At 40.4% G+C, this 24,218-nt stretch overlaps 1 protein-coding gene across 3 annotated transcripts in view; it reads left to right on the top strand.

The window, feature by feature from the left end:
• Positions 1-24,218, top strand: part of CCDC191 (coiled-coil domain containing 191) — a 98,842-nt gene that overhangs the window by 62,178 nt on the left and 12,446 nt on the right. Inside the window, exons 13-16 of one of the 3 annotated variants that reach the window (XR_003507990.1) lie at positions 759-860; positions 17,349-17,492; positions 21,193-21,312; positions 22,016-22,101. Coding sequence is in view for 2 of the 3 variants with exons in the window: in XM_027524058.1 (XP_027379859.1) it covers positions 759-860; positions 17,349-17,492; positions 22,016-22,168; positions 22,687-22,832 (545 nt within the window). In the remaining variant the exon portion in view is untranslated. Of the gene's footprint in view, positions 1-758; positions 861-17,348; positions 17,493-21,192; positions 22,169-22,686; positions 22,833-24,218 lie in introns of those variants that run through there. The other 2 variants (XM_027524058.1, XM_027524143.1) reach the window with 2 other exon arrangements.

Here is a 24,218-nt window from a genome sequence, read left to right as displayed (position 1 = left end):
TATATTTTTGAGATTAGTTTTTTGTCAGTTGCTTCATTTGCTATTATTTTCTCCCATTCTGAAGGGTGTCTTTTCACCTTGCTTATAGTTTAAAGGTGGGAAATTTTTAACCTTCCAAAGTCTTGATCTGGACTTCCAAAAGGAAGTTTTGTACCTACTAAGAAAAAATGGGGGCTTCCCTGGTGGCTCAGCAGTAAAGAATCTGCCTGCAATGCAGGTGACCCAGGTTGGATCCCTGGATCGGGAAGATGCCCTGGAGAAGGGAATGGCAATCCACTCCAGTATTATTGCCTGGAGAATTCCATGGACAGAGGAGCCTGGCAGGCTACAGTCCATAGGGTCGCAAAGAGTCGGACACAACCGAAGCAACTGAGCATGCAAGAAAAAATAAATAGTTCCAACAGTTTTGTGGGTTTTGGTGAAATGGAAGAAAATTTTTTCTTACAATGTGTATAGTTTGGACTTAGTATTTCATAAATGAAATAAGAACTAAAGAGTAATCATTTTATGATGAAAAGTTAATGGTCTCATTCATGCTCAGCCTCATCTTCCCAAGTAGAAGAGAATCCCTTTGGAGAAACAGTGAAGTTACACAACTGACCACCTGTTACTTGGGTTTTCTACTTTTAATACATAGTGCAGGCTTCTTCCAGGGACTGGGCGAACACTTTAGTAGATAGTGTACTTTCCTCAACATAAACAGTCTTATTTCTGTGCAAATTGAGGGTCTGATTTTTACAAATTCTAATCTTGATCAGGCCCAGTTAAAGGCCCAAGAGGAGGAGCGTCAGAAGAGGGAGGCAGAAGAAAAGGAGGCTCAGCTTGAGAAAAAAAGAGAAGAGAAGAGACTGAAGAAAATGGTTAGTAGTTTCTGTTTGGTCAGCCACTTGTCCCGTGAAGCCTGCTGTGTGTGATCCTATAGTCCTATGCACCTTCCCTCCCAAGAATTTCTGTCTAGAACACTTCTTCTCTCACCTCCACCCTCTTCTCTAGCTTACTTAATAATAACCTGCTCATTCCTCAGATCTTAACTCAACCCAGTTAGCCTTTCCTGCCTTGCCCCACCCTCCTCTCTAACCAGGGTTAGGTGAGATCCCCTTGATGGATTCTGAGTTTATTTCCTTCAAAGTATTGGGTTGGCCAGATATCCTGCATGCAACTGAAAATGAATTAACCCCTTTCCCAGAAGAGGAAGTAAAGTCCTTGAATGATGTTTATCCTTCTCCTTGCTATCCCCTCACTTAAATGCTATAAAATTAACAGTACTGAAATAGCATGACACAAAGTCAGTACATCTTTTGTTACATGATGAGAGAATAAGAGTGGAAATAAAACAAGATACGTATACACACAAACATACTCACAGCAAAATAAGAAGGGAATACTCATGACAATTCCAATCTTCATTTCTGTAACCAGTCAAGTGGATGTAGTTGGTATTTATAGTTACCTTCTTCCACTAGCCACTACCCTTTTGTCTTCATTCAGTGAGCATCTCTGCTAGTCATGGGGTGACCTGAACCTTCATTCTGGAAGGGGTTGGCCTGTTAGTAGTCCGGCATGGATTGGGTTGTAGTTTTCCTTTCACCTTATCACAGGGCATGATAATACTAAGAGATACCCTAAGGGTTCTCCTGTATTCCAGTCATACTCATCTTCACCTCCATTGAGGAGTAGTACCAATTCCCCCTAGTGACCAGGGTCAATCACCCCAGCCAGCACTTCCTAATTTACCTTTTGATTGAGAGGCCTGAGGAACCCACAAAGACTAGGAGGCACTGTTCTCAGTGCAGTGGAATCACTGTGTATCACCTTATGGAAGCATTCCCCCATTTGGAACGAAGACCTCTAGGCCAACAGAACGTAAATGTGTGAGAAAAGGAAACCAGAAATGTTGCTAGTGAGAGGTGCCACTCCCACTTCCTCCCCTAGCTTCCTGGAGAAACTATACCATATACTGGATGCTGATTCAGAGCACAGACAGCCTTCTGGAGAACCTTGCCCTAGACCTGCAAGGTACTGCCACCTAACTGGTGCTGCAGCTGGGTCTTCCAAAGGTCATTCCGCCATGCTGGTGAGCAAGCTGCTTCAGGATGGTGGTAAGACCAGTGCATTCCATGTGTATGGGTCCATCGCTCCATTTCTTTTGCTGTCAAGTGAGTTCTGTGATCAGAAGCAATGCTGTGTGGAAATCATGATAGTGAAGAAGGCATTCAGTAAACCTAGGGGTGGTCGGACTGCCATGACAAAACACCAGAGGGCAGGTGGCTTACATGACAGAAATTAATTTTCTCACATTCAAGGAGGCTGGATGTTGAAGATCAGGGTGCTGGCATGGTTGGTTTCTGGTGAGAGCTCTCTTCCTGGCGGTAGGTCACCTTCTCGGGGTATCGTCCCATGTCCTTTCCTTGGTGCATGTACACAGAAGGGGAGAGTGACCGTATGTAAGTTCTCTGGTGTCTCTTCTTATAAGGATACTAGTCCTACCCCTAGAACTTGTCATAAGTTATTTAAAATTCCCTCTCTGATAGTTCCAACATCTTTCTCATATGTGGATTTTGTTCTGATGATGGCTTTATCTTTTCAGACTGTGTTAATTTCTTATTTTTTAATATGTCTTTATTTTTTGTTGTTGTTGAAAGACAGACATGTACAGGGCAATGGAAACTGAGGTAAATGGGCCTTTAGTGTGGAAGTGAAGTCAAGTGAACTCGCTCAGTCGTGTCTGACTCTTTGCGACCCCATGGACTGTAGCCCGCCAGGCTCCTCTGTCCATGGGATTCTCCAGCCAAGAATACTGGAGTGGGTTGCCATTTCATTTAGTGTGGAGATTTGTGTTAATCTAGCCAGGAGTCGGGCTACGTTTGAAGTTTGTTGTTGCCATGAGCATCAAGACTTCAGTTTTCTCTAGTGACTGTTTTTTTGTCCCCTCTTTTGGCTTTCGGTCTTCCCTTTGTGTGGTTCCCTGAGGAAAGTCTGTCTCTTGCAGTCCTCCAGCTGTACTCCACTGTTATTACTAGGTTTGCTAGCACGCTGGTGTGGTGGGGATGAGTGGAGCATTCTCTAATGTTCTGATTAAGTCTCACTCTTTGGAATGCACAGTATTGGCCATTCAGAAGAATTTTGGCTCTTACTGTAGGGGCAGAGATTTTCGCTGCCCCTGTGTTCCCTTCTTTCAGTCTCCACTGTCTCAGTCTGATCTTAGAGTACTTCCCTCTGTAAGGTTCCTTTTTCTCTTAAATGAGATAAGGAGGTTACTCTGGGCAGAGTTCCCCTCCCCCAGTGGCAGCAGCCTCACCCTAATGCCTTCAGGTGGTGCTACTTGCAGATGAAGGCCAGAAGAGTCTAGGCAGATTTTCCAGAGGTTTCTGTTCCTCTGCTCCAGCTAGACCCATGATGGGGACTTTATCTAAACTCTGCCTTGATCTTCTCTGTGAATATCTGGTGGAGTTCCTTGCTGTCCAAGGGACTCTCAAGAGTCTTCTCCAGCACCACAGTTCAAAAGCATCAATTCTTTGGCACACAGCTTTCTTTATAGTTTACCTCTCATATCCATACATGACTACTGGAAAAACCAGAGCTTTGACTAGATAGACCTTTGTTGGCAAAGTAATGTCTCTGCTTTTTAATTTGCTGTCTAGGGTGGTCATAACTTTTCTTCCAAGGAGCAAGTGTCTTGTAATTTCATGGCTGCAGTCACCATCTGCAGTGAATTTGGAGCCCAAAAACATAAAGTCAGCCACTGTTTCCATTGTTTCCCCATCTATTTGCTATGAAGTGATGGGACCAGATGCCATGATCTTAGTTTTCTGAATGTTGAGGTTTAAGCCAACTTTTTCACTCAGCTCTTTCATCAAGAGGCTCTTTAGTTCTTCTTCACTTTATGCCATAAGTGTGGTGTTATCTGCATATCTGAGGTTATTGATATTTCTCCCGGCAACCTTGATTCCAGCTTGTGCTTCATCCAGCCCATCATTTCTCATGATGTATTCTTCATATCAGTTAAATAAGCAGGATGACAATATACAGCCTTGATGAACTCATTTCCCAATTTGGAACCAGTCTGTTGTTCCATGTCCAGTTCTAACTGTTGCTTCTTGACCTGCATACAGATTTCTCAGGAGGCAGGTCAGGTGGTCTGGTATTCCCATCTCTTTCAGAATTTTCCATAGTTTGTTGTGATCCACACAGTCAAAGGCTTTGGCATAGTCAATAAAGTAGAAGTAGATGTTTTCCTGGAACTCTCTTGCTTTTTTGATGATCCAGCAGATGTTGGCAATTTGATCTCTGGTTCCTCTGCCTTTTCTAAATCCAGCATGAACATCTGGAAGTTCATGGTTCATGTACTGTTGAAGCCTGGCTTAAAGAATTTTGAGCATTATGTTACTAGCTTGTGAGATGAGTGCAATTGTGTGGTACTTGGAGCATTCTTTGGCATTGCCTTTCTTTGGGATTGGAATGAAAACTGACCTTTTCCAGTCCTATAGCCACTGCTGAGTTTTCCAGCATTCCAGGATGTCTAGCTCTAGGTGAGTCATCACACTATTGTGATTATCTGGGTCGTGAAGATCTTTTTTGTATATTCTGTGTATTCCTGCCACCTCTTCTTAATATCTTATGCTTCTGTTAGGTCCATACCATTTCTGTCCTGTATTATACCATTTTGCATGAAATGTTCCCTTGGTGTTTGTAATTTTCTTGAAGAGATGTCTAGTCTTTCCCATTCTATTATTTCCCATTCTGTTTTTTTCCTCTCTTTCTTTGCATTGATCGCTGAGGAAGGCTTTCTTCTCTCCTTGCTATTCTTTGGAACTCTGCATCCAAATGGGTATATCTTTCCTTTTCTCCGTTGCCTTTCTGAATGGTGTACTGGTTTTCCCTGCTTTCTTCAATTTAAGTCTGAATTTGGCAATAAGGAGTTCATGATCTGAGCCACAGTCAGCTCCCAGTCTTGTTTTTGCTGACTGTGTAGAGCTTCTTCATCTTTGGCTGCAAAGAATATAATCCATCTGATTTCAGTGTTGATCATCTGGTGATATCCATGTGTAGAGTCTTCTCTTGTGTTGTTGGAAGAGGGTGTTTGCTATGACCAGTGCGTTCTCTTGGCAAAATCTGTTAGCCTTTGCCCTGCTTCATTCTGTACTCCAAGGCCAAATTTGCCCATTATTCCAGGTATTTCTTGACTTCCTATTTGTGCATTCCAGTCCTCTATAATGAAAAGGACATCTTTTTTGGATGTTAGTTCTAGAAGGTCTTGTAGGTCTTCACAGAACCGTTCAGCTTCTTCAGCATTACTGGTTGGGTCATAGACTTGGATTACTGTGATGTTGAACTGTTTGCCTTCGAAATGAAGAGAGATCATTCTGTCGTTTTTGAGATTGCATCCAAGTACTGCTTTTGAGACTCTCTTGTTGACTATGATAGCTACTCCATTTCTTCTAAGGGATTCTTGCCCACAGTAGTAGATATAGTGGTCATCTGAGTTAAATTCACCCATTCCAGTCCATTTTAGTTCACAGATTCCTAAAATGTCTATGTTCACTCTTGCCATCTCCTGTTTGACCACTTTTAATTTGCCTTGATTCATGGACCTAACATTTCAGGTTCCTATGCAATATTGCTCTTTACAGCATCAGACTTTAATTCCATTATCAGTCACATCCACAACTGGGTGTTGTTTTTGCTTTGTTTTTGTTTTTGTTGTTTTCTCTTCATTCTTTCTGAGGTTATTTCTCCACTGATCTCTAGTAGCATATTGGGCACCTACCAACCTGGGGAGTTCATCTTTCAGTGTCCTATCTTTTTGCCTTTTCATACTGTTCATGGGGTTCTCACGGCAAGAATACTGAAGTGGTTTGCCATTCCCTTCTCCGGGGGACCACGTTTTGTCAGAACTCTCCACCATGACCTATCCGTCTTGGGTGGCCCTAAACAGCATGGCTCATAGTTTCATTGAGTTAGACCAGGCTGTGGTCCATGTGATCAGATGGTTAGTTTTCTGTGATTGTGGTTTTCATTCTCTTTGCCCTCTGATGGAGAAGGATAAGAGGCTTATGGAAGCTTCCTGATCGGAGAGCCTGACTGCGGGAGAAACTGGGTCTTGTTCTAAGGTGGCCTCAGGAAGATCCAAAAGTGTTCGTCGCTCAGTCGTGTACGACTCTTTGTGACCCCATGGACTGTAGCACGCCAGGCTCCTCTGTCCTTGGAATTCTCCAGGCTGGAATACCAGAGTGGGTTGCCATTCCCTTCTCCAGAGATATTCCTGACCCAGGGGTCCAACCCAGGTCTCCTGCAATGCAGGCAAATTCTTTACTGTCTGAGCCACCAGGGAGCCCCAAGGTCCACAAGGGGCAGGTTAGACGTGAGACACCTATTAGACATCGAAATGAAAACATCATATAGGCAGCTGAATGTGTAAGCTTGGATATCAAGATGATAGTCAGGAATCTGGCCATCAAAAACATGTCAGTGTTTTAATGCTCTGGATGTGAATGAAATCAACTTGGGATATTATGTGGAGAGAGAAGAAATGCAAAAATCCAGGACCATGTCTGAGAGTATATGAATAACTACTCAGAGGATGAGCTAGTGAGGTAGAAAGAGTAACAAGAGAATTGCTTATTGAAAAGCTGAGAGAAAAAAAGTATTTCTAGAAGGAAATGATGGTGGTTAACTGGGCTAAATGTTGCTGGCTGCAGTGAAAAAGACGACAGACAAACTTTTATTTGGCAACATGGAGACTGTTCATGACATAGACAAGAATGCTTTTAGTGGACTGCTGGGAAGGGAGCCCCATTTCAGGAAGTTGAGAGAATAGGTGGTGAGGCAATAGAGACCATGCATACAGTAGGGGTCACATGGGGCAAAGAAGAACTTTTTTTTTCTGTTGGTGATTGGTCTTTTTTGTGTTATTTTGTTAAAAGATGGGCAGTACCAGCACATATTTGCATATTTATAGGAATGGTCTAGTAGTGAGAGAAAAAATCATGATACAAGAGAGCAAAGACCATAAATTACAGGAGTGCCTAAGTGGGAATACGTTCCAGAGTGCAATGAAAGGGTGACTTATAAAGGATAGAAGGCAAGGTGTGAGAATGGTGTCAAAAGTTCATCAGGCACTCTGTTATTCTTCTTAATCTTGCTGTAATTCCTTGTCTTTCTTTCAAAGCAGTAGTGGTGGAAATACACACACACACACACACACACACACACACGTGCTTCCTTGGTGGTTCAGACAGTAATGAATCTGCTTGCTTATGTGGGAAACCCAGGTTTGATCCCTGGGTCAAGAAGATCCTCTGGAAAAGGGAATGGCAACCCACTCCAGTATTCATGCCTGGAGAATTCCATGGACAGAGGACCCTGGTAGGGTACAGTCCATGGCTTCACAGAGAGTTGGAAATGACTGAGCAACTAACACTCACTTTTCATTTGTGTGTGTGTGTATTCGAGCATGCGCACAATTGTGCCTGACTCTTTGCAATCCTGTGGACTATAAACCACCAGGCTCCTCTGTCCATAGGATTCTCCAGGCAAGAATATTAGAGTGGGTTGCCATGCCCTCCTCCAGGGGATTTTCCCATATATATATATTCAAATGAGTCATTTGTTTCATGTTGTTTGTTGAGTAATTTAAATCAGAAAGATACCCTGATTTTGTGTCCCTTTTTAGCCTGAGTGAAGTATGCTCTGTAAAACTTCAGGTGCATAGATCACCCCCAATATAAGTGTCATCTCAAGGCAGACACTTTGATTTCATGTTATCCTCCCAGTAAATCTTAGATGCAGGCATTATGGACATTTTATATACAAGTAAATGGAAAATATAGTAATAATAGTAAAATACAATCAACTGTATTGAGGAATCCTTAATCAAGGCAGGAAATACACATCTAAATTGCTATATATGAAAACAGAATTTTGTCTCAAGAAGATCTCTGGTTTATTAAACGTTTTTCTACTTTTCCATGGAAAAGTAGAATTTTTAAAAAATCTACAAACAATAAATGCTGGAGACAGTGTGGAGAAAAGGGAACCCTCCTACAATGTTGGTGGGAATGTAAATTGGTGCAGTCACTATGGAGAACAGTGTGGAAGTTCCTTAAAAAAAAAACAAAACCAAAAATAGAGCTACTGTATGATCCAGCAATCCCACTCCTGGGCATTTATCCAGAAAAGTTGAAAATCCTAGTTGGAAAAGATACATACAGCCCAGTGTTCATTGTAGCACGATTTACAATAATCAGGACATGGAAGCAACTGAAATGTCCATCAACAGAGAACTAGATAAACAAGATGTGGCACATATATCATGTGGAATATAACTCAGTCGTTAAAAAAAAGAAAATAATGCCATTTATAGCAACATAGATGGACCTAGAGTTTGTCATATTGAGTAAAGTAAGTTAGACAGAAGGATAAATGTCATATGATATCGCTTATATGTGGACTCTAAGAAAAGGGTACAGATGGACTTATCTACAAAATAGAAATAGAGTTACAGATATTCACCAAAGAGGAAAGGTGAGTGTGACAAATAGATTAGGAGTTTGGGGAAAGAGATAAGCTAGGAGATTGGGGTTGACATATACACACTACTATGATATAAAATAGGTAACTAATAAGGACCTGCTGTGTAGCCCAGAGAACTTTACTCAATACTCTGTAATGGCCTGTATGGAAGAGAAGCTTAAAAAGAGTGAATATATGTATCATTGATTCACTTTGCTGTACACCTGAAACTAACACAGCATGGTAAATCAACAATACTCCAATAAAAATGTTAATAAATTAGTTAAACAGGCCATTTCCCCCCACAAACCATCTGAAAATGGCTTTGCTTAAGAGCCTACAACACCAGCCATAGGGTTGTATTATAACTGAAGATAACCTAGGTGTGCATGTGCATAGGATTGGCCAAGCCCAAGGGCTTCTCCAGAGGCTTACTGTCTATGTTAGATACCTGTCTGCAATTTGCAACTGCTGCCTTGGACATTTCAGTGAATGTGAAAATGGCCACCTTCTGTTTTCCTCCCCACTTAACTCTTGGCTCTCTCTTGTTGGTCTCAGTGGTGCTTTAGTCACTAAGTCATGTTTGATTCTTGCGACCCCATGGACTGTAGCCCAACAGGCTCCTCTGTCCATGGGATTCTCCAGGCAAGAATACTGGAGTGGGTTGCCATTTCCTTCTCCAGAGGATCTTCCCAACCTAGGAATCAAACCCAAGTCTCCTGCATTGCAGGCAGATTCTTTACCAGCTGAGCTATAAGGGAAGCCCTTGTTAGTCATAAGAAGATTCTTATAAATAATTTTTGTTTCTGTCCATTCAATTCAACATATAAAATGTCTGTAATAAAGATTACAAAGGTAATTTTGGTTTAATCCTTTAGAGAATATGGACATTTCCTTTTCAGTGAGGAATGTGTACAGATACAGGAAGTTTGGCTTGGAAGATCAGAGCAAATATCCCTCCCATATTAGAAATGTTCCAGGGCCTTCTCTTTTTTTCCCCCTCAGAGAAGACTTAAGACTATTAAATAGTTTGTCAGAATCAGCCAATTCACTACAACCGTTTTCTTGAAGTGAAATTGTAGGAAATGAAGACAAAAGAAGCTTAAATTACGTTTTTTTTTAAGTTTTTACTACCGAAACTGACAACTACTGTGAAGACAGTGTGAAGTCTTTGCTTTTACTCCTATGTCTTTCATAACAGCAGCCACTGTATTTTTAATGGAGTATCTTTGAAGTTATTCATATATAAATTTCTACCCCATGATCTAAATGAAGGGGCTATATTGCTGTTTTCCATAATAATAAGGGGAAAATACTGATTTCTCTCCTAACTGAATGAATATTTTACTTTCTAGTAACTTGGTGAGATGTAAATCATTTCTGTGAACAATCCGAAATAATTCAAAGGATATGCATAGCTCTGATTCCTGTAGGACTCATGAGGAACTTTTTCTCCCCTTCTTGGCAGAGTGGCTTCCTTTTTTTTTTTTTAATGCTCCTGAGTTCTGTTATCATGATTAACATGCTATTTAGTGGTTACATATTCAAATTAAAGTAATTAGTGATTTGTTGAAATTCATGAGTTTTCAGGTCATTGCATCTTTACTTTTTGTTCAGTTTTATTGAGGTGTAATTGACAAAATTGTAAGATACTTAAAATGTACATACAATATGGGATTCCCACTGGGTTAATTAATATGTCCATCACTTTACATATTTATTGTGCATGTGTGTGTAAGAAAACTTACATTCTTCTCCCTTAGTAAATTTCAAAATTGTGAGAATATTGTCAACTATAGTTACCTTGTTACACACTAGGTTCTCAGACCTTATTCATCTTGTAACTGAAAATTTGTACCCTTTTTCTGGGCCTTGCCTATTTCTCCCACCTCAGAAGGCACTGGCATTTCTCTCTCTGTTTCTGTAAGTTCAACTTGTTTTTCTTTTTTTTTTTTTAAGATTCCACACATAAGTGATACCACTCAGTGTTTGTCTCAGTCTTGCTTATTTTACTGGGCATAATGCCCTCAGGATTTATCCATATTGTCAATAATGATAGTATTTCCTTCTTTTTTAAGGCTGAGTAATAGTCCATTATGAGAATCAATAGTAAAATTTTTTATCCATTCATATGTCAATGGATACCTACTTTGTTTCCATTCCTTGGCTATTGTGATTAATGCTTCAATAAATATAGGAGTACACACATATCAGTGGAAGTGAGGAAGAGATTTAAGGGACTAGATCTGATAGAGTGCCTGATGAACTATGGATGGAAGTTTGTGACATTGTACAGGAGACAGGAATCTAGACCATCCCCAAGAAAAAGAAATGCAAAAAAGCAAAATGGCTGTCTGAGGAGGCCTTACAAATAGCTGTGAAAAGACGGGAAGCGAAAAGCAAAGGAGAAAAGGAAAGATATACCCATTTGAATGCAGAGTTCCAAAGAATAGCAAGGAGAGATAAAGCCTTCCTCAGCGATCAATGCAAAGAAATAGAGGAAAACAATAGAGTGGGAAAGACTAGAGGTCTCTTCAAGAAAATTAGAGATACCAAGGGAACATTCATGCAAAGATGGGCTCAATAAAGGACAGAAATGGTAGGGACCTAACACAAGCAAAAGATATTAAGAAGAGGTGGCAAGAATACACAGAAGAACTATACAGAAAAGATCTTCACAACCCAGATAATCACGATGGTGTGATCACTGACCTAGAGCCAGACATCCTGGAATGTGAAGTCAAGTGGGCCATAGGAAGCATCACTACGAACAAAGCTAGTGGAGGTGATGGAATTCCAGTTGAGCTATTTCAAATCCTGAAAGATGATGCTGTGAAAGTGCTACACTCAATATGCCAGCAAATTTAGAAAACTCAGCAGCGGCGATAGGACTGGAAAAGGTCAGTTTTCATTCCAATCCCAAAGAAAGGCAATGCCAAAGAATGCTCAAACTACCGCACAATTGCACTCATCTCACACACTAGTAAAGTAATGCTCAAAATTCTCCAAGCCAGGCTTCAGCAATACGTGAACCATGAACTTCCATATGTTCAAGCTGGTTTTAGAAAAGGCAGAGGAAGCAGAGATCAAGTTGCCAACATCCGCTGGATCATTGAAAAAGCAAGAGAGTTCCCGAAAAACATCTATTTCTGCTTTATTGACTATGCCAAAGCCTTTGACTGTGTGGATCATAATAAGCTGTGGAAAATTCTGAAAGAGATGGGAATACCAGACCACCTGACCTGCCTCTTGAGAAACCTGTATGCAGGTCAGGAAGCAACAGTTAGAACTGGACATGGAAGAACAGACTGGTTCCAAATAGGAAAAGTAGTACGTCAAAGCTGTATGCTGTCACCCTGCTTATTTAACTTATGTGCAGAGTACATCATGAGAAATGCTGGGCTGAAGGAAGCACAAGCTGGAATCAAGATTGCTGGGAGAAATATCAATAACCTCAGATATGCAGATGACACCACCCTTATGGCAGAAAGTGAAGAAGAACTAAAGAGCCTCTTGATGAAAGTGAAAGAGGAGAGTGAAAAAGTTGGCTTAAAGCTCAGCATTCAGAAAACTAAGATCGTGGCATCTGGTCCCATCACTTCATGGCAGATAGATTTGGAAACAATGGCTGACTTTATTTTTGGGGGCTCCAAAATCACTGCAGATGGTGACTGCAGCCATGAAATTAAAAGATGCTTACTCCTTGGAAGGAAAGTTATGACCAACCTAGACAGCATATTAAAAAGGAGAAACATTACTTTGCTAACATAGGTCCATCTAGTCAAGGCTATGGTTTTTCCATTGGTCATGTATGGATGTGAGAGTTGGACTTTAAAGACAGCTGAGCACTGAAGAATTGATGCTTTTGAACTGTAGTGTTGGAGAAGACGCTTGAGAGTCCCTTGGACTGCGGGATCCAACCAGTCCATCCTAAAGGAGATCAGTCATGGGTGTTTATTGGAAGGACTGATGTTGTAGCTGAAACTCCAATACTTTGGCCACCTGATGTGAACAGCTGACTCATCGGAAAAGACCCTGATGCTGGGAAAGATTGAGGGCAGGAGGAGAAGGGGATGACAGGATGAGATGGTTGGACGGCATCATCAACTCGATGGACATGGGTTTGGGTGGACTCCAGGAGTTGGTGATGGACAGGGAGGCCTGGCGTGCTGCAGTTCATGGGGTTGGTTGCAAAGAGTCGGACACGACTGAGCGACTGAACTGAACTGAACTGGCACATATATCTTTGAGATAGTGATTTTATTTCCTATTGGATATATACTCAGAAGTAAGATTGGTGGGTAATATGGTAGTTCATTTGTAATTTATTGAGGAACCTCCATACTGTTTTCCTTAGTGGCTGTACCAGTTTACATTCCTCCACAGTGTACAATGGTTCCCTTTTTCCACATCCTCATTAGCATTTGTTGTCCCTTGTCTTTTTGTTAATTGCCATCCTCACAAGTGTGAAGTGATAGTTTATTGTGGTTTTGATTTGTATACCCCAGATGATTAGTGATATTGAGCACTTTTTCACATACCTGTTGGCCACTTGTATATGTCTTCTTTGGAAAATAGTCTGTTCAGGTCCTTTACCCATTTTTTCAAATGAGTTTTCTGTTGTGTTTTTTTGCTTTTGAGTTATATGAGTTCCTTGTATATTTTGGATATTAACCCTTTACTGGGTATGTGGTTGCAAATATTTTCCCCCATTCCATAGGTTGTATTTTCATTGTGTTGTTGGTTTCCCTTCCTGTACAGAGCTTTTTAGTTTAATGTAGTCCTGCTTATTTATTTTGGCTTTTGTTGCCTTTGCTTTTGGTGTCAAATCCAAGATTTTGATTACTGACTCAGTCTCTTTACCAGTAATTAGTCTGTTCAGTTTTCTGATTCTTCATGATTCAGTCCTAGTAGGTCTTTTATTTCTGACTTTGTCTTTTTTTCCCTTAGTCTAGCTAATGGTTTGTCTGGGGGGTTTTCTTTGTTTCAAAACAGTTCTTAGCATCTGTGATCTTTTAAATCATCTTTCTAGTCTCTATTTCATTTATTTCTGTTTTAATCTTTATTTCCTTCCTACTACTAAGTTTGGGCTTAGCTTGTTCTTCTGGTTCCTTGAGGTGTATAGTCAGGTTGTTTATTTGAGATCTTTTTTCTTAATGTAAGACTTTAAACTTATCTAGCAGAACTGCTTTTGCTGCATCCCATAAGTTCAGGTATGTTGTGTTTCCATTTTCATTTTATCAGATTCTTTATTATTTAATTTTCCTTTTGATTTCTTTTATGACCCTTGGTTGTTCAGAATCATGTTGTTTAATCTCCACATATTTGTGAATTTTCCAGTTTTCCTCTTATATTGATTTCTAATTTTATAACTTTGAAGTTGGAAAATATGCTTGATATGATTTCAGTCTTTTAAAATTTATTAAGACTTGTTTTATGGCCTAACATATGATCCATCCTGAAGAATGTCCCATGTACACTTAACAAAATATGTATTCTGCTGCTAGTGGATAAAATGTTCTGTGTATGTCTATTAATTCCATCTGATCTAACTTGTTATTTAAGTCCAGTATGTCCTTGTTGATTTTGTGTTTGGATGATCTGTCCATTGTTGGAAGTGGCTTCTCAAAATCCACTACTATTATTGTATTTTTGCCTATTTCTCACTTCAAAATGTTAATATTTGCTTTATATATATTTAAGTGCTCCAATGTTGAGTGCATAAGTCATTTAAATTGTTACATCCTCTTGATTGACTTCTTTATCGTGATCTAATGTCTCTTGTAGTTTATAGGCTTAATGTCTATATTGTGTGGTATAAATGTAGCTACTCCTGCTCTCCTTACAATCCAAACTACCTGTTTGCATAGAATATCTTTTCCATCCCATCACTTTCAGTCTATGTGTGTCCTTAAAGCTGGAATGAGCCTCTCATTGAAAACATATAGTCAGGTCTTATCTTTTTATCCATTCAACTAATCTGTGTTTTTTGAATAAGGATTTAATCTATGTACATTTAAAGTAATTATTAATAGGTGTTGGCTTGCTATTTTGCCATTTTAATTACTTTCTAGCTGTTTTGTAATTTCTGTTTTCCTTTCTTCCTCTCTTGAGTTCTTTTTATTATATGTATTGTACTATGATTTATATTTTGTATATTTACTGTAAGTTTATGCTTTGTGGTTACCATAAGGCTTATATAAAACATTTTGTAGTCATAACAGTCTTTAAGCTGATGACTTTGAATGCATACAAAAACTGTATTTTTACACTTCTGCCACCCTATTTGTGTTACTGTCACAATTTATATCTTTTTATATTGTGTATCAAATTATTTAGTTGTTTTTAATACTTTTGTCTTGTACTACAGTTTTAAGTGAGTCACCATTACAATATTGAGTATTCTGCATTTAACAATATATTTACCTTTATTAGTAAGTTTATACTTTAATATATTTTCATATTACTGATTAGAGAACACTGTTCCTGGGTAGAATATTCTTAATTGGCAGTTTTTTCTTTCAGGACTTGAATGTAACATCCCACTTCTCTGGCCTGCAAGGTTTCTGCTGAAAAATCCACTGATAGTTTTGTACTATCAGTGTATAAGGAATGGCTTTGTATAAAGGTTACTTTTCTCTATTGTTTTTAAGATTCTTTGTCTTTAATTTTTGACAATTTAAAGTGTCTTTGTGCGTGTCTCTTTAAATTCATCTTATTTGATACTTTTTGGGCTTCCTGAACCTGGATATCTGTTTCTTTCTCAAGGTTAGGGAAGTTTTCAGCCAGTATTTCTCTGAATAAGCTTTGTTCTCTTTTCTCTTTCTGGAACTCCTATAATATATATATTCTCCCTTTGATGATATCCCATTAGTCCCTTAAGCTATTTTCACTTTTTCTCATTATTTTTTCTTTTTGTTTCTCTGATTGGATGTATTCCACTGTTCTGTCTGTAAGCTGGCTGAATCTTTTTTCCTTCAATTTTCCAGTCTGCTGTTGAACCCCTTTGTTGAGTTTTTCAGTTTGATTATTGTATTCTTCAGCTGTGATTTATGTTTGTTACTTTTTTATATTTTCTCTCTGTTGAAATTCTCATTTTGTGCATTGCTCTCCTGACATCAGTTAGCATCCTTATCACCATTATTTTGAAAACACTGTTGGGTAAGTTGCACTTCCCTGATGGTTCAGACGGTAAAGCGTCTGCCTACAATGCAGGAGACCTGGGTTCAATCCCTGGGTTGGGAAGATCTCCTAGAGAAGGAAATGGCAACCCACTCCAGTATTCTTGCCTGGAAAATCCCATGGATGGAGGAGCCTGGTAGGCAGCAGTCTATGGGGTTGCAAAGAGTTGGACACGACTGAGTGACTTCACTATTGGGTAAATCACTTTCTCCATTTCATTAAGATTGGTTTCTGGAAGTTTATCTTGCTCTTTTGTTTGGAACATAGTTCTCTTTTTCTTTATATTTCTTGACTCTCAGTGTTGGTTTCTGTACATTAAACAGTCACCTCTCCTAGTCTTGACAGAGTGGTCTCAAGAAGATGAACTCATCAGCCAGCCTGGCCCAGATTCCTTGTTGTCTCTCAAACCTTTGTGATTGTCACAGCCACTGTCTTTGTCTTCAGTAGCTCCACCTGTTTGAGTATGTGTCCAGACCTATCAGTGTCCCCAAAGAAAGGATCTCAGTCAGTACCTTGATGCACACTGATTAGAAGCTGTACCCTCAAGCAGCACCTGTGCTGAGAGAGAGTGTGTGTGTGTGTATATATATGTAGTAAAGTATACATATATAGTGTATATATATAATGTATATAGTTAAGCCCCTTCCAGGGAGAAACTAGGAGATGTGTGTTTTTCCTGCTCCCTTTCACTGAGCCCAGGTGTATAGCTCTGGGGCTGGGTGGCCAAGGCAATGGGGCTGGAGTCCTTCTGTGCCTATTTAAAACCTGCTTGTTTGCCATAGTCCTATGGGACTTGTGATTCTAAGTTCCATTGGCTATCAAAGCCCAGAGGCCCATCCCTCTCAGGTGATAATCACTGAAGTTAGCGTCTAAAACATGTGTATAAGCCAACATGTATATTAGCTCCCTTCAGAGAAATGCTAGCAATCTGGTTTTACCTTTGGAATGAGCCAGAGGGAGAAAGCAGAGGAAGTCCCTAAAGGCTCTCTCAGCCTTTAGGAAGGATCTCAGCCAGCTCCTAGATGCAAGCTAAATTAGAATCTGAACCCTCAAGCAGCAGCTTGTAAAATATGCAGTCACATTCCTTTCAGGCAAAGACTGGGGGATGGACTTTTTTGCCTGATTTCTCAGAACTGATCGTAGGAACATAGCCACAGTGAGTACCTCACATCCATTAACACCTGTTTCTTTGTTTGCTATAGTCTTGTGTGTCTCATGGACACAAGCCTTATTGGCTTTCAGAGCTAGGTGTTTGGGGGGGCCCATCCCTTGCTTGAATGGTTATCTTTAAAATCGGGATGCTAGAAGTACAGTCCAAACCCTTCATTCCTCGTGGAGACACTAAGGAATCCCTACGGATTGGGATGGTTCAGTGCCATCTCTCCCAATTATATGGCACTGAGCCAGGGATGGAGTTTATGGTGAGACTGTGTCTCAGTCTTTCCTGTCAGTATTTTTGATGTATCAGTGTGGGTATTTTCTCATTTGCTTGATGTGGAAAAGTCACACAGCTAGTTTCTGGATTTCTTTCAGAGGGAACTGCTCCATGTGTAGCTATACATTCGATGCATCCAAGGGAGGAAGGAAGTTTAGTAGCCTCCTGTCTCACCATTTTGGTTCCTCCATGGCATTTTTACTTTTTTATTTTCTTCCAGAAAGAACTAGAGAAGCAGAAGAGAATTAAGAGGAACCAGCAGCTGGAAGCAATAGCCAAAGAACACTATGAAAGGGTATTGCTAAGAAAGAAAGGTCTGGAGCCTTGGAAGAGGCTAAAAATGCAAAGCATGCAAAACCTCCAGGTATAGTGTCACACTCTTACCCACCTCCCCCCCACCTAAATCAACAGGTGGGACTTTCAAATAAACACCCAATTAGGCCTTGGAGGTTGTCTGGAGATTTAAAAGTCAGAAAGATAAATGAATTGAGTGTGGATATTTATTTGTTTCAGATAACAGTTTGAATTTGGTCTTCCAAGGTAGGTAAAGACTTCTGTAACTGAATAGATTAGAAAAAACTAGAGTTCATTTTTTATTAGAGACGTCCAAAGCAGGATAGATAGAGGCCTCTCTCAATTTTAGCAGTGTGTGTAGCTAAAACAGCAGTGTATAGCTAGCTATGTAATAAAGGAAAAATCATTACCATAAGGTATACTAATCAGATTTCTACTGCAATAAAGCTGCCTAACATACAACCCTAAAATTCTGTGGCTTACAATCCAAGTATTCATTTCCTACTCACATGTTTGTGAGAAAGTTTAGGTTGAGTTCAGGTCTCTCCACAGCCTCTCTTACTAGCTTCACCTGTTTTTCAGGGGAAGCTTTCACCTGGCAAATGTCTTAGGTACAAAAGCCAAACCCAATTACGTAAATGCCTATGAAACCTGGGCTTGTATCATGTCCACTAACATTCCACTGGCCACGGGAAGTCATAGGGCCAAACTCAGGGTCACTGAGGGGAGAAAGGGGCGCTATCTACTCCATTGGGAGACAGGATGAAATCACAAGCAAGCTGTGGTGTTTAGTCTTATTATCAGGAACAGTAATTCATTCTACCATAAATCAAATACCACTGAAATTTCAAATTTATCCAGTGCACAGAACAGAGCATTTAACTAAATAATCAAAAGCTCAAAATAGATAAAATGTTATCCGTAGAATTCTATTTCATAATAAGGTCAGTAATACATACTAGTTATGAGCACTGTTGTTTATACATTTTGCCAAGTGAATACTGAAAAGTAAGGCTAATATGTTGGTTGTGAAAACTAGGATTAAAGATGAACAATAATGCTCTACATCATAAGAATCCTTGAAGGTTATACCTCTGTGAATGTGACTCAGGTTACTCTCTTTCCTCCCCTAGCCAATCTGTTCACCCTTCATTCTCTTTGTTCTCTTCTATTTTCACACTTTCTTTCCTTTTTATCTTTTCTAAATGCCCTCCATACTGTTTTTCTATGTCCGTGATTTTTTGTCCTCTGCCTCTTAGTGTTCTGGAACTACTGAGTATCCCAAACCAGCTAAGGAGGCCAATTTATGGTGGTCAGGCCTGAGGGCACGAAGAGCCCTCCTATTGGAGGCTTTGCCCCATCAGTGCCCCAAAGTGAAAAGTCGCTCAGTCATGTCTGACTCTTTACGACCCCATGGGTTATACAGTCCATGAAATTCTCCAGGCCAGAATACTGGAGCAGGTAGCCTTTCCCTTCTCCAGAGGATTTCCCCAACTTGGGGATCGAACCCAGGTCTCCCACGTTGCAGGCGGATTCTTTCCAGCTGAGCCATATTATTTTCCCGATAATGATATGGGAGGGCCGATCCTTAATCTACTTAGTAAACAAGTGTGGAAATGAAATTTGAATGGAAGTTTGCTTCTTGTAATATACTACCACAAAGATCAGTCATATCAAATAGTTTGCTATCCATTTGTGTGCTCCTAGTTTTATCTGGCCACCTCATGTGAAGAGTTGACTCACTGGAAGGGACTCTGATGCTGGGAGGGATTGGGGCAGGAGGAGAAGGGAACGACAGAGGATGAGATGGCTGGATGGCATCACTGACTCGATGGACGTGAGTCTCAGTGAACTCCGGGAGTTGGTGATGGACAGGGAGGCCTGGCATGCTGCGATTCATGGGCTTGCAGAGTCAGACAGGACTGAGCAACTGAACTGAAAGACACAAAAAGCAGACAGGGAGTATAATAACTCTTATATTCTTATCAGCTCTTCTTTTTGGGGCCCTGTTTTTGACTGAATAAAATCAAAGGTATAAAATATACAAAGAAAACAATCTATGGGTGAATAACCAAATTTTTTAAAATATTTATTTGGCTGCACCGGGTTGTAGCTGCAGTACTGCAAGGGGTCCTCGCTGCCCGTGCAGGTCCTTGTTGTGGCAGGATCTTTAGTTGAGGCATGCGGAATCTAGTTCCCTGACCAGGGATGGAACCCATGCCTCTTGCATTGGGAGTTTGAAGTCAGCCACTGGACCACTAAGGAAGACCCCCAAATTAAGTTTTTAAAAATGTATTTATAAGAATGTAAAAAGAAACCAGAGTTTGAGTTCAAAATGACAGCATAGGCTTTAAATATAGAAAAACCTAATTAAAATAAAACCAGGAAAACACAGATATGAATCCAGCATTTCCAAACTTTCCTATTCATAAAACCATCTGGAAAGCTTGTAAAAATGCATGTTCCTGTTTCCACCCCCAGGTGTTCTCAGTAGCTCTGGGTTGTTGGCCAGGGCAGTGGGGGTGGCGTGTCAGGGGATCTGCATTTTTTAAAAGTAGTCCAGGACCCTCCCTGGTGACCCAGTGGTCACCACCTTCCAGTGCAAGGGACACGGGTTCAATCCCTAGTCAAGGAACTATGATCCTACGTGCCATGGCCAAAAACATTTAAAAAAAAAAAAAAAAGTAGCCCAGGAGATTCTGATCCAAGCAGTCTTAACAGCACATTTTGAGAACCACCTCTCTAGTCTGTATTGAACAACAAGTGTGTTACCTATACTGTTGTAACAAATTACCACTAAAGTGTCTTAAAACACAAATTTTATTATCTTAAATTTCTGTTTAAGTCATAAGTCCAAAATCAGACTTCCTGGGCTGAAGTCAAAGTGTCAGTAGGGACAAGTTCCTCCTGGAGGTTCCGGGAGAGAATCTTGTCTCCTGGCTGTTTTCAGCTTCTACTGGCTGCCTGCATTTCATTGCCCATAGCCACTTCCTCAGTTCTCTCTTGATCCCTTACTTTGATGTCACATCTCATCATGTTCCTCCTGCCTTCCTCTTACAAGAACTCTTGTGATTACATTTAGAGCTCTACCACATAACCCAGGACCATCTCCCCATCTTAAGATCCTTCACTTAAGCACATCTGCAAAATCCCTTTTACCTTGTAAGGTAACATATCTGCAGGTTCCAGGGATTAGCCTGTGGCCATCCTGAGAGCCACTGTTCAGCCTACCACGTAGGATAATAGAATGTTAGAATACTAGTAATCCTCTCCCATCTCTTTCAACTTGTAAAGAAACTGAACCTCAGAAAGGAAAACTCACTTGCTTAAGGTCACACAGCACATTGGTCACAAAGCTAGGAGGGAACTCAGCAACCCCTTCCTCCAAAAATCCTGCCCAGTTCAGGCACGTCTTCTGTGCTGGGTGGGAATCAGAGGGATACGTAGATACCAACCACCAGCTGAAAGTTAAAAAAAAAAGAAAAAAAAGTACCAGTGCTGGAGAACAGTAAGAGGAAGCAGTTGCTGCTTCATCCATCAGAGCTGACTTCCAGGAAAGGATAGAAAAAATTAAGAATGAAAGAGGGCTAGTTAAACAGTTACTGGCTTCTTTATACTGCATTTTTGTGTTGTTTTCAGAAGAGTTATTTAGCATTTTCCCTACAACTCACATGTACCATATTCCATTTGTTCCAATAACCACTTTTAGAATTTTAAAGGCATCTTCTGACTATCTTTTTCTCCCTGGTTCTCTTGTGTTTTCCTCTAAGGGAGGGTAGGAGGCAGTGTGTTTCTGGCTCCTCTTGCCTTTTGGCTCCCAGGTGCCACAGAGACCTCCTGGGAGTGTGTGTCACTGGCCAGTATGTGTGACTGCCAAGGGACTCATTCAGGTCAGTCACATTCACATTGCTCAGTGGTGAGACGAGGCTTAGAAAACATGCCCATTTTTCTGGAGAGGACTAAGAGAGAAAGGCTTTTTCCATTTCAAGAATGGAACAGTTACTTTTTAAAATCTATAAAGTCAGAGTTGTATGTTTATTTTGATAGAATGATACTCTGAGCCTTTTAAGTTGGTAAGACATTAAATTTTACATCATGTTATTTTTCTATCAAATGATTCTGTGGTTTACTGATAATGTCTAAATTTCAATGCTGGTGACAGCTCATTCTACAAAACAAATTTAAAGTATTGGCACTTCCTCAATTAGACAGTGATTAAGTACATAATAAAGAGAGGTTTGTTATGCAGTTGCTGCCCAAGCTCCTGGAGATCAAAACAGAGTGTTGCCAGCCACCCACTTCAAAACTCAGTGCAAGTGACCTAATGGTTTTGGAGGTTGTTTATTCCATTTCCTTAATAACCAGCCAGTCATTGTGGTCTTCAGAGAGTCAGCATTGAACGGCTATGCATTCTGTGAATCTAAAATCCCCATATAACACAGTCAAAGTTTTTAGGACATAAATGAACGTCCTTAAGAGAGTATAACTGCCTACGTGGGGTTTACAGCATCACTTGCCAAGGTGATGTGTATTTCCTTAAATGATTTAGGATATAAGAGATAATTTCCTTTTCTCATTTAAAACATTGTCCAGGTGGCCAAAGAGCATCACTCTTTGACCCTACAGAGGAAATGCCTGCTGACCTGGTTCCAGTGGAGTCAGGAAAGCCTAGCTAAGAAGATGGCCCAGGCTGATCAATTTTATTCACAAATATTGCTTAGGAGAGTTATCCGGAGCTGGCTACAGGTAAGGCCACAGGAAGAGAGTTTTAAATGCATGTCTCTGTCCAACTCTATGCAAGAAAAGTAGGTGTACTCCAGATGTCAACAGTCATTGTGTTTTTTTTAAGAACAGTATAGAAGAGGCAATTCAATCCACTGCTTTGAAATGAATTTGAAAATGTCAAGTCAGTTTTTTGTTAGTATAAAACCTTAAGCACATTTCTTTTCACACAGAGAGTATCCATATAAACTGTAATGTGTCACTACATCAGCTTTTGTTTTTATACTAATCTGTTTCTTGTCCCATAATTGCTCAAGTGATTTTACTAGAAATCTGCCCCCTCGGTCTTAGAAGGGTTTCTGCCCCTCTGCTTCCATTATTATCTCTTTAATCCACGACAGAGGATATGGCCTTGGCTGCCGTAGCCTCCTTATACCTCCAGTGTCCTTCGTTTGTTTTGATTCTTTCTCTTTTGTACTATTTGCTTGAATTTTTTGTCTGTGATATTATATGCCTCACTTTTCCCCCGTCTTCATCCCCAGCACCTGATTGATCTAGATGAAGAAGTAAGAAAACTGTGCATACATTTTCTTCAGAAGAAGATTTTCAGGGCCTGGCGTGACATGGTCAGGGAGGCCAGGGTCGATTCTCAGAACAAGCACCAGATCGCGGTGGAACACAGTGACAGGTGAGGTTTTCATCTCTGAAAATTCACTCACAATTTCACAATTGCCTGGGGCAGAGGCTAGAAGCGCTGACCACTCAGAGTTGCCCAGCAGGGTGGGCAGCCCCAGCTCACCCCCTGACTCTGTGGGTGAAGACGAGAGTAACCCCCTGGAACTCCAGGGTCCCCCTCTTTAAAATGAAGAGGAGGAGGAAGATGATGCCTGCCTCCCATCTCACAGGATGGGTCAGAAAATAGTGTGAAATGTGAAATACATGCAAAGGCACAGAAGCAGAGGTACTGTGTTCTTTGTCATATAGTTTTATCTTTTGTTTTTACAAATATTCTTTATTGTGAAATATAACGCAAATATAGAAAAGTGCTTAACTCATACCAGCACAGCTGAATGAGCACTATAAAGGGGATGACATTGCTGTTGCCACCGCCACCACCCCTGAGGTTGAGGAGTAGGACACTGTTGACCCCAGAAGCCCCCACGGGCTCCTCCCTAGTCACAGGTCCCACTGTCTCCTCACAGAGGTAAACTACTCTCCTGACCTTTATGATAAATACTTCCTTGCACTTCTTTTATTTTTACCTCCTAAGTCTTCAAGACTTGGAGTTTTATATAAGTAGAATCATATGTCCTGTTAATATTTATAATACAGTGATGACTTATTTAATTCAGTATCTTTGGGGAATAAACTATTCCATATAAGTACACCAGGACTTCCCTGTAACTCAGATGGTAAAGAATCTGCCTGCAGTGCAGGAGACCTGGGTTTGACCCCTGGGTCAGGAAGATCCCCTGGAGCAGGAAATGGCTACTCACCCCGGAATTCTTGCCTGGAGAATCCCACGGACAGAGGAGCCTAGTGGGTTACAGTCCATGGGGTCGCACGACTGAGCAACTAACACTACTACTAAGTACATTATTTGTTTTCTAAGTCTTAAGCATTTTGGATAAAAATATTCTAAACTTCATTAGGTACTTCCCTTGGAAAGTAAGCAAATGATTTGTCCTTTATTGGTGATTTAATGTCATTTCTTACAGTTAATGTCGAGTTTCACCTTCAGGTTCTGAGGTGTGAAGACTGTTGTGAAGGTGTATGCCCCTTTTCTCTGTCGATTCATTTTTGGTTGCTTTGCTTTCATTTGTGTGTATGTGGTGTGTGTGTATCTTTTTTTTTTTTTTTAATGTGTTTCTATCGTGTTGCCAGTGGGGTGCCACCTCCAGCAAAGCCTTGTTTAATTTATAAGTACTAAATCTGTGGGCTGGGGAAACATAAGCAAGTTGATTCTAATTTTGTCTAAAATAAATAGGCAATGAATGAAGGTATTCAGAGGGCCTGCCTCTGAATAAATGCTCACATTTGAACCTCCCTGTTCCTCTTTTTATAAAATGAGGAT

Source organism: Bos indicus x Bos taurus, chromosome 1, assembly GCF_003369695.1.
Source record: "Bos indicus x Bos taurus breed Angus x Brahman F1 hybrid chromosome 1, Bos_hybrid_MaternalHap_v2.0, whole genome shotgun sequence".
In the NCBI taxonomy this organism is placed as follows: Eukaryota; Metazoa; Chordata; class Mammalia; order Artiodactyla; family Bovidae; genus Bos; species Bos indicus x Bos taurus.
This window is presented reverse-complemented; position numbering and strand designations above follow the sequence as displayed.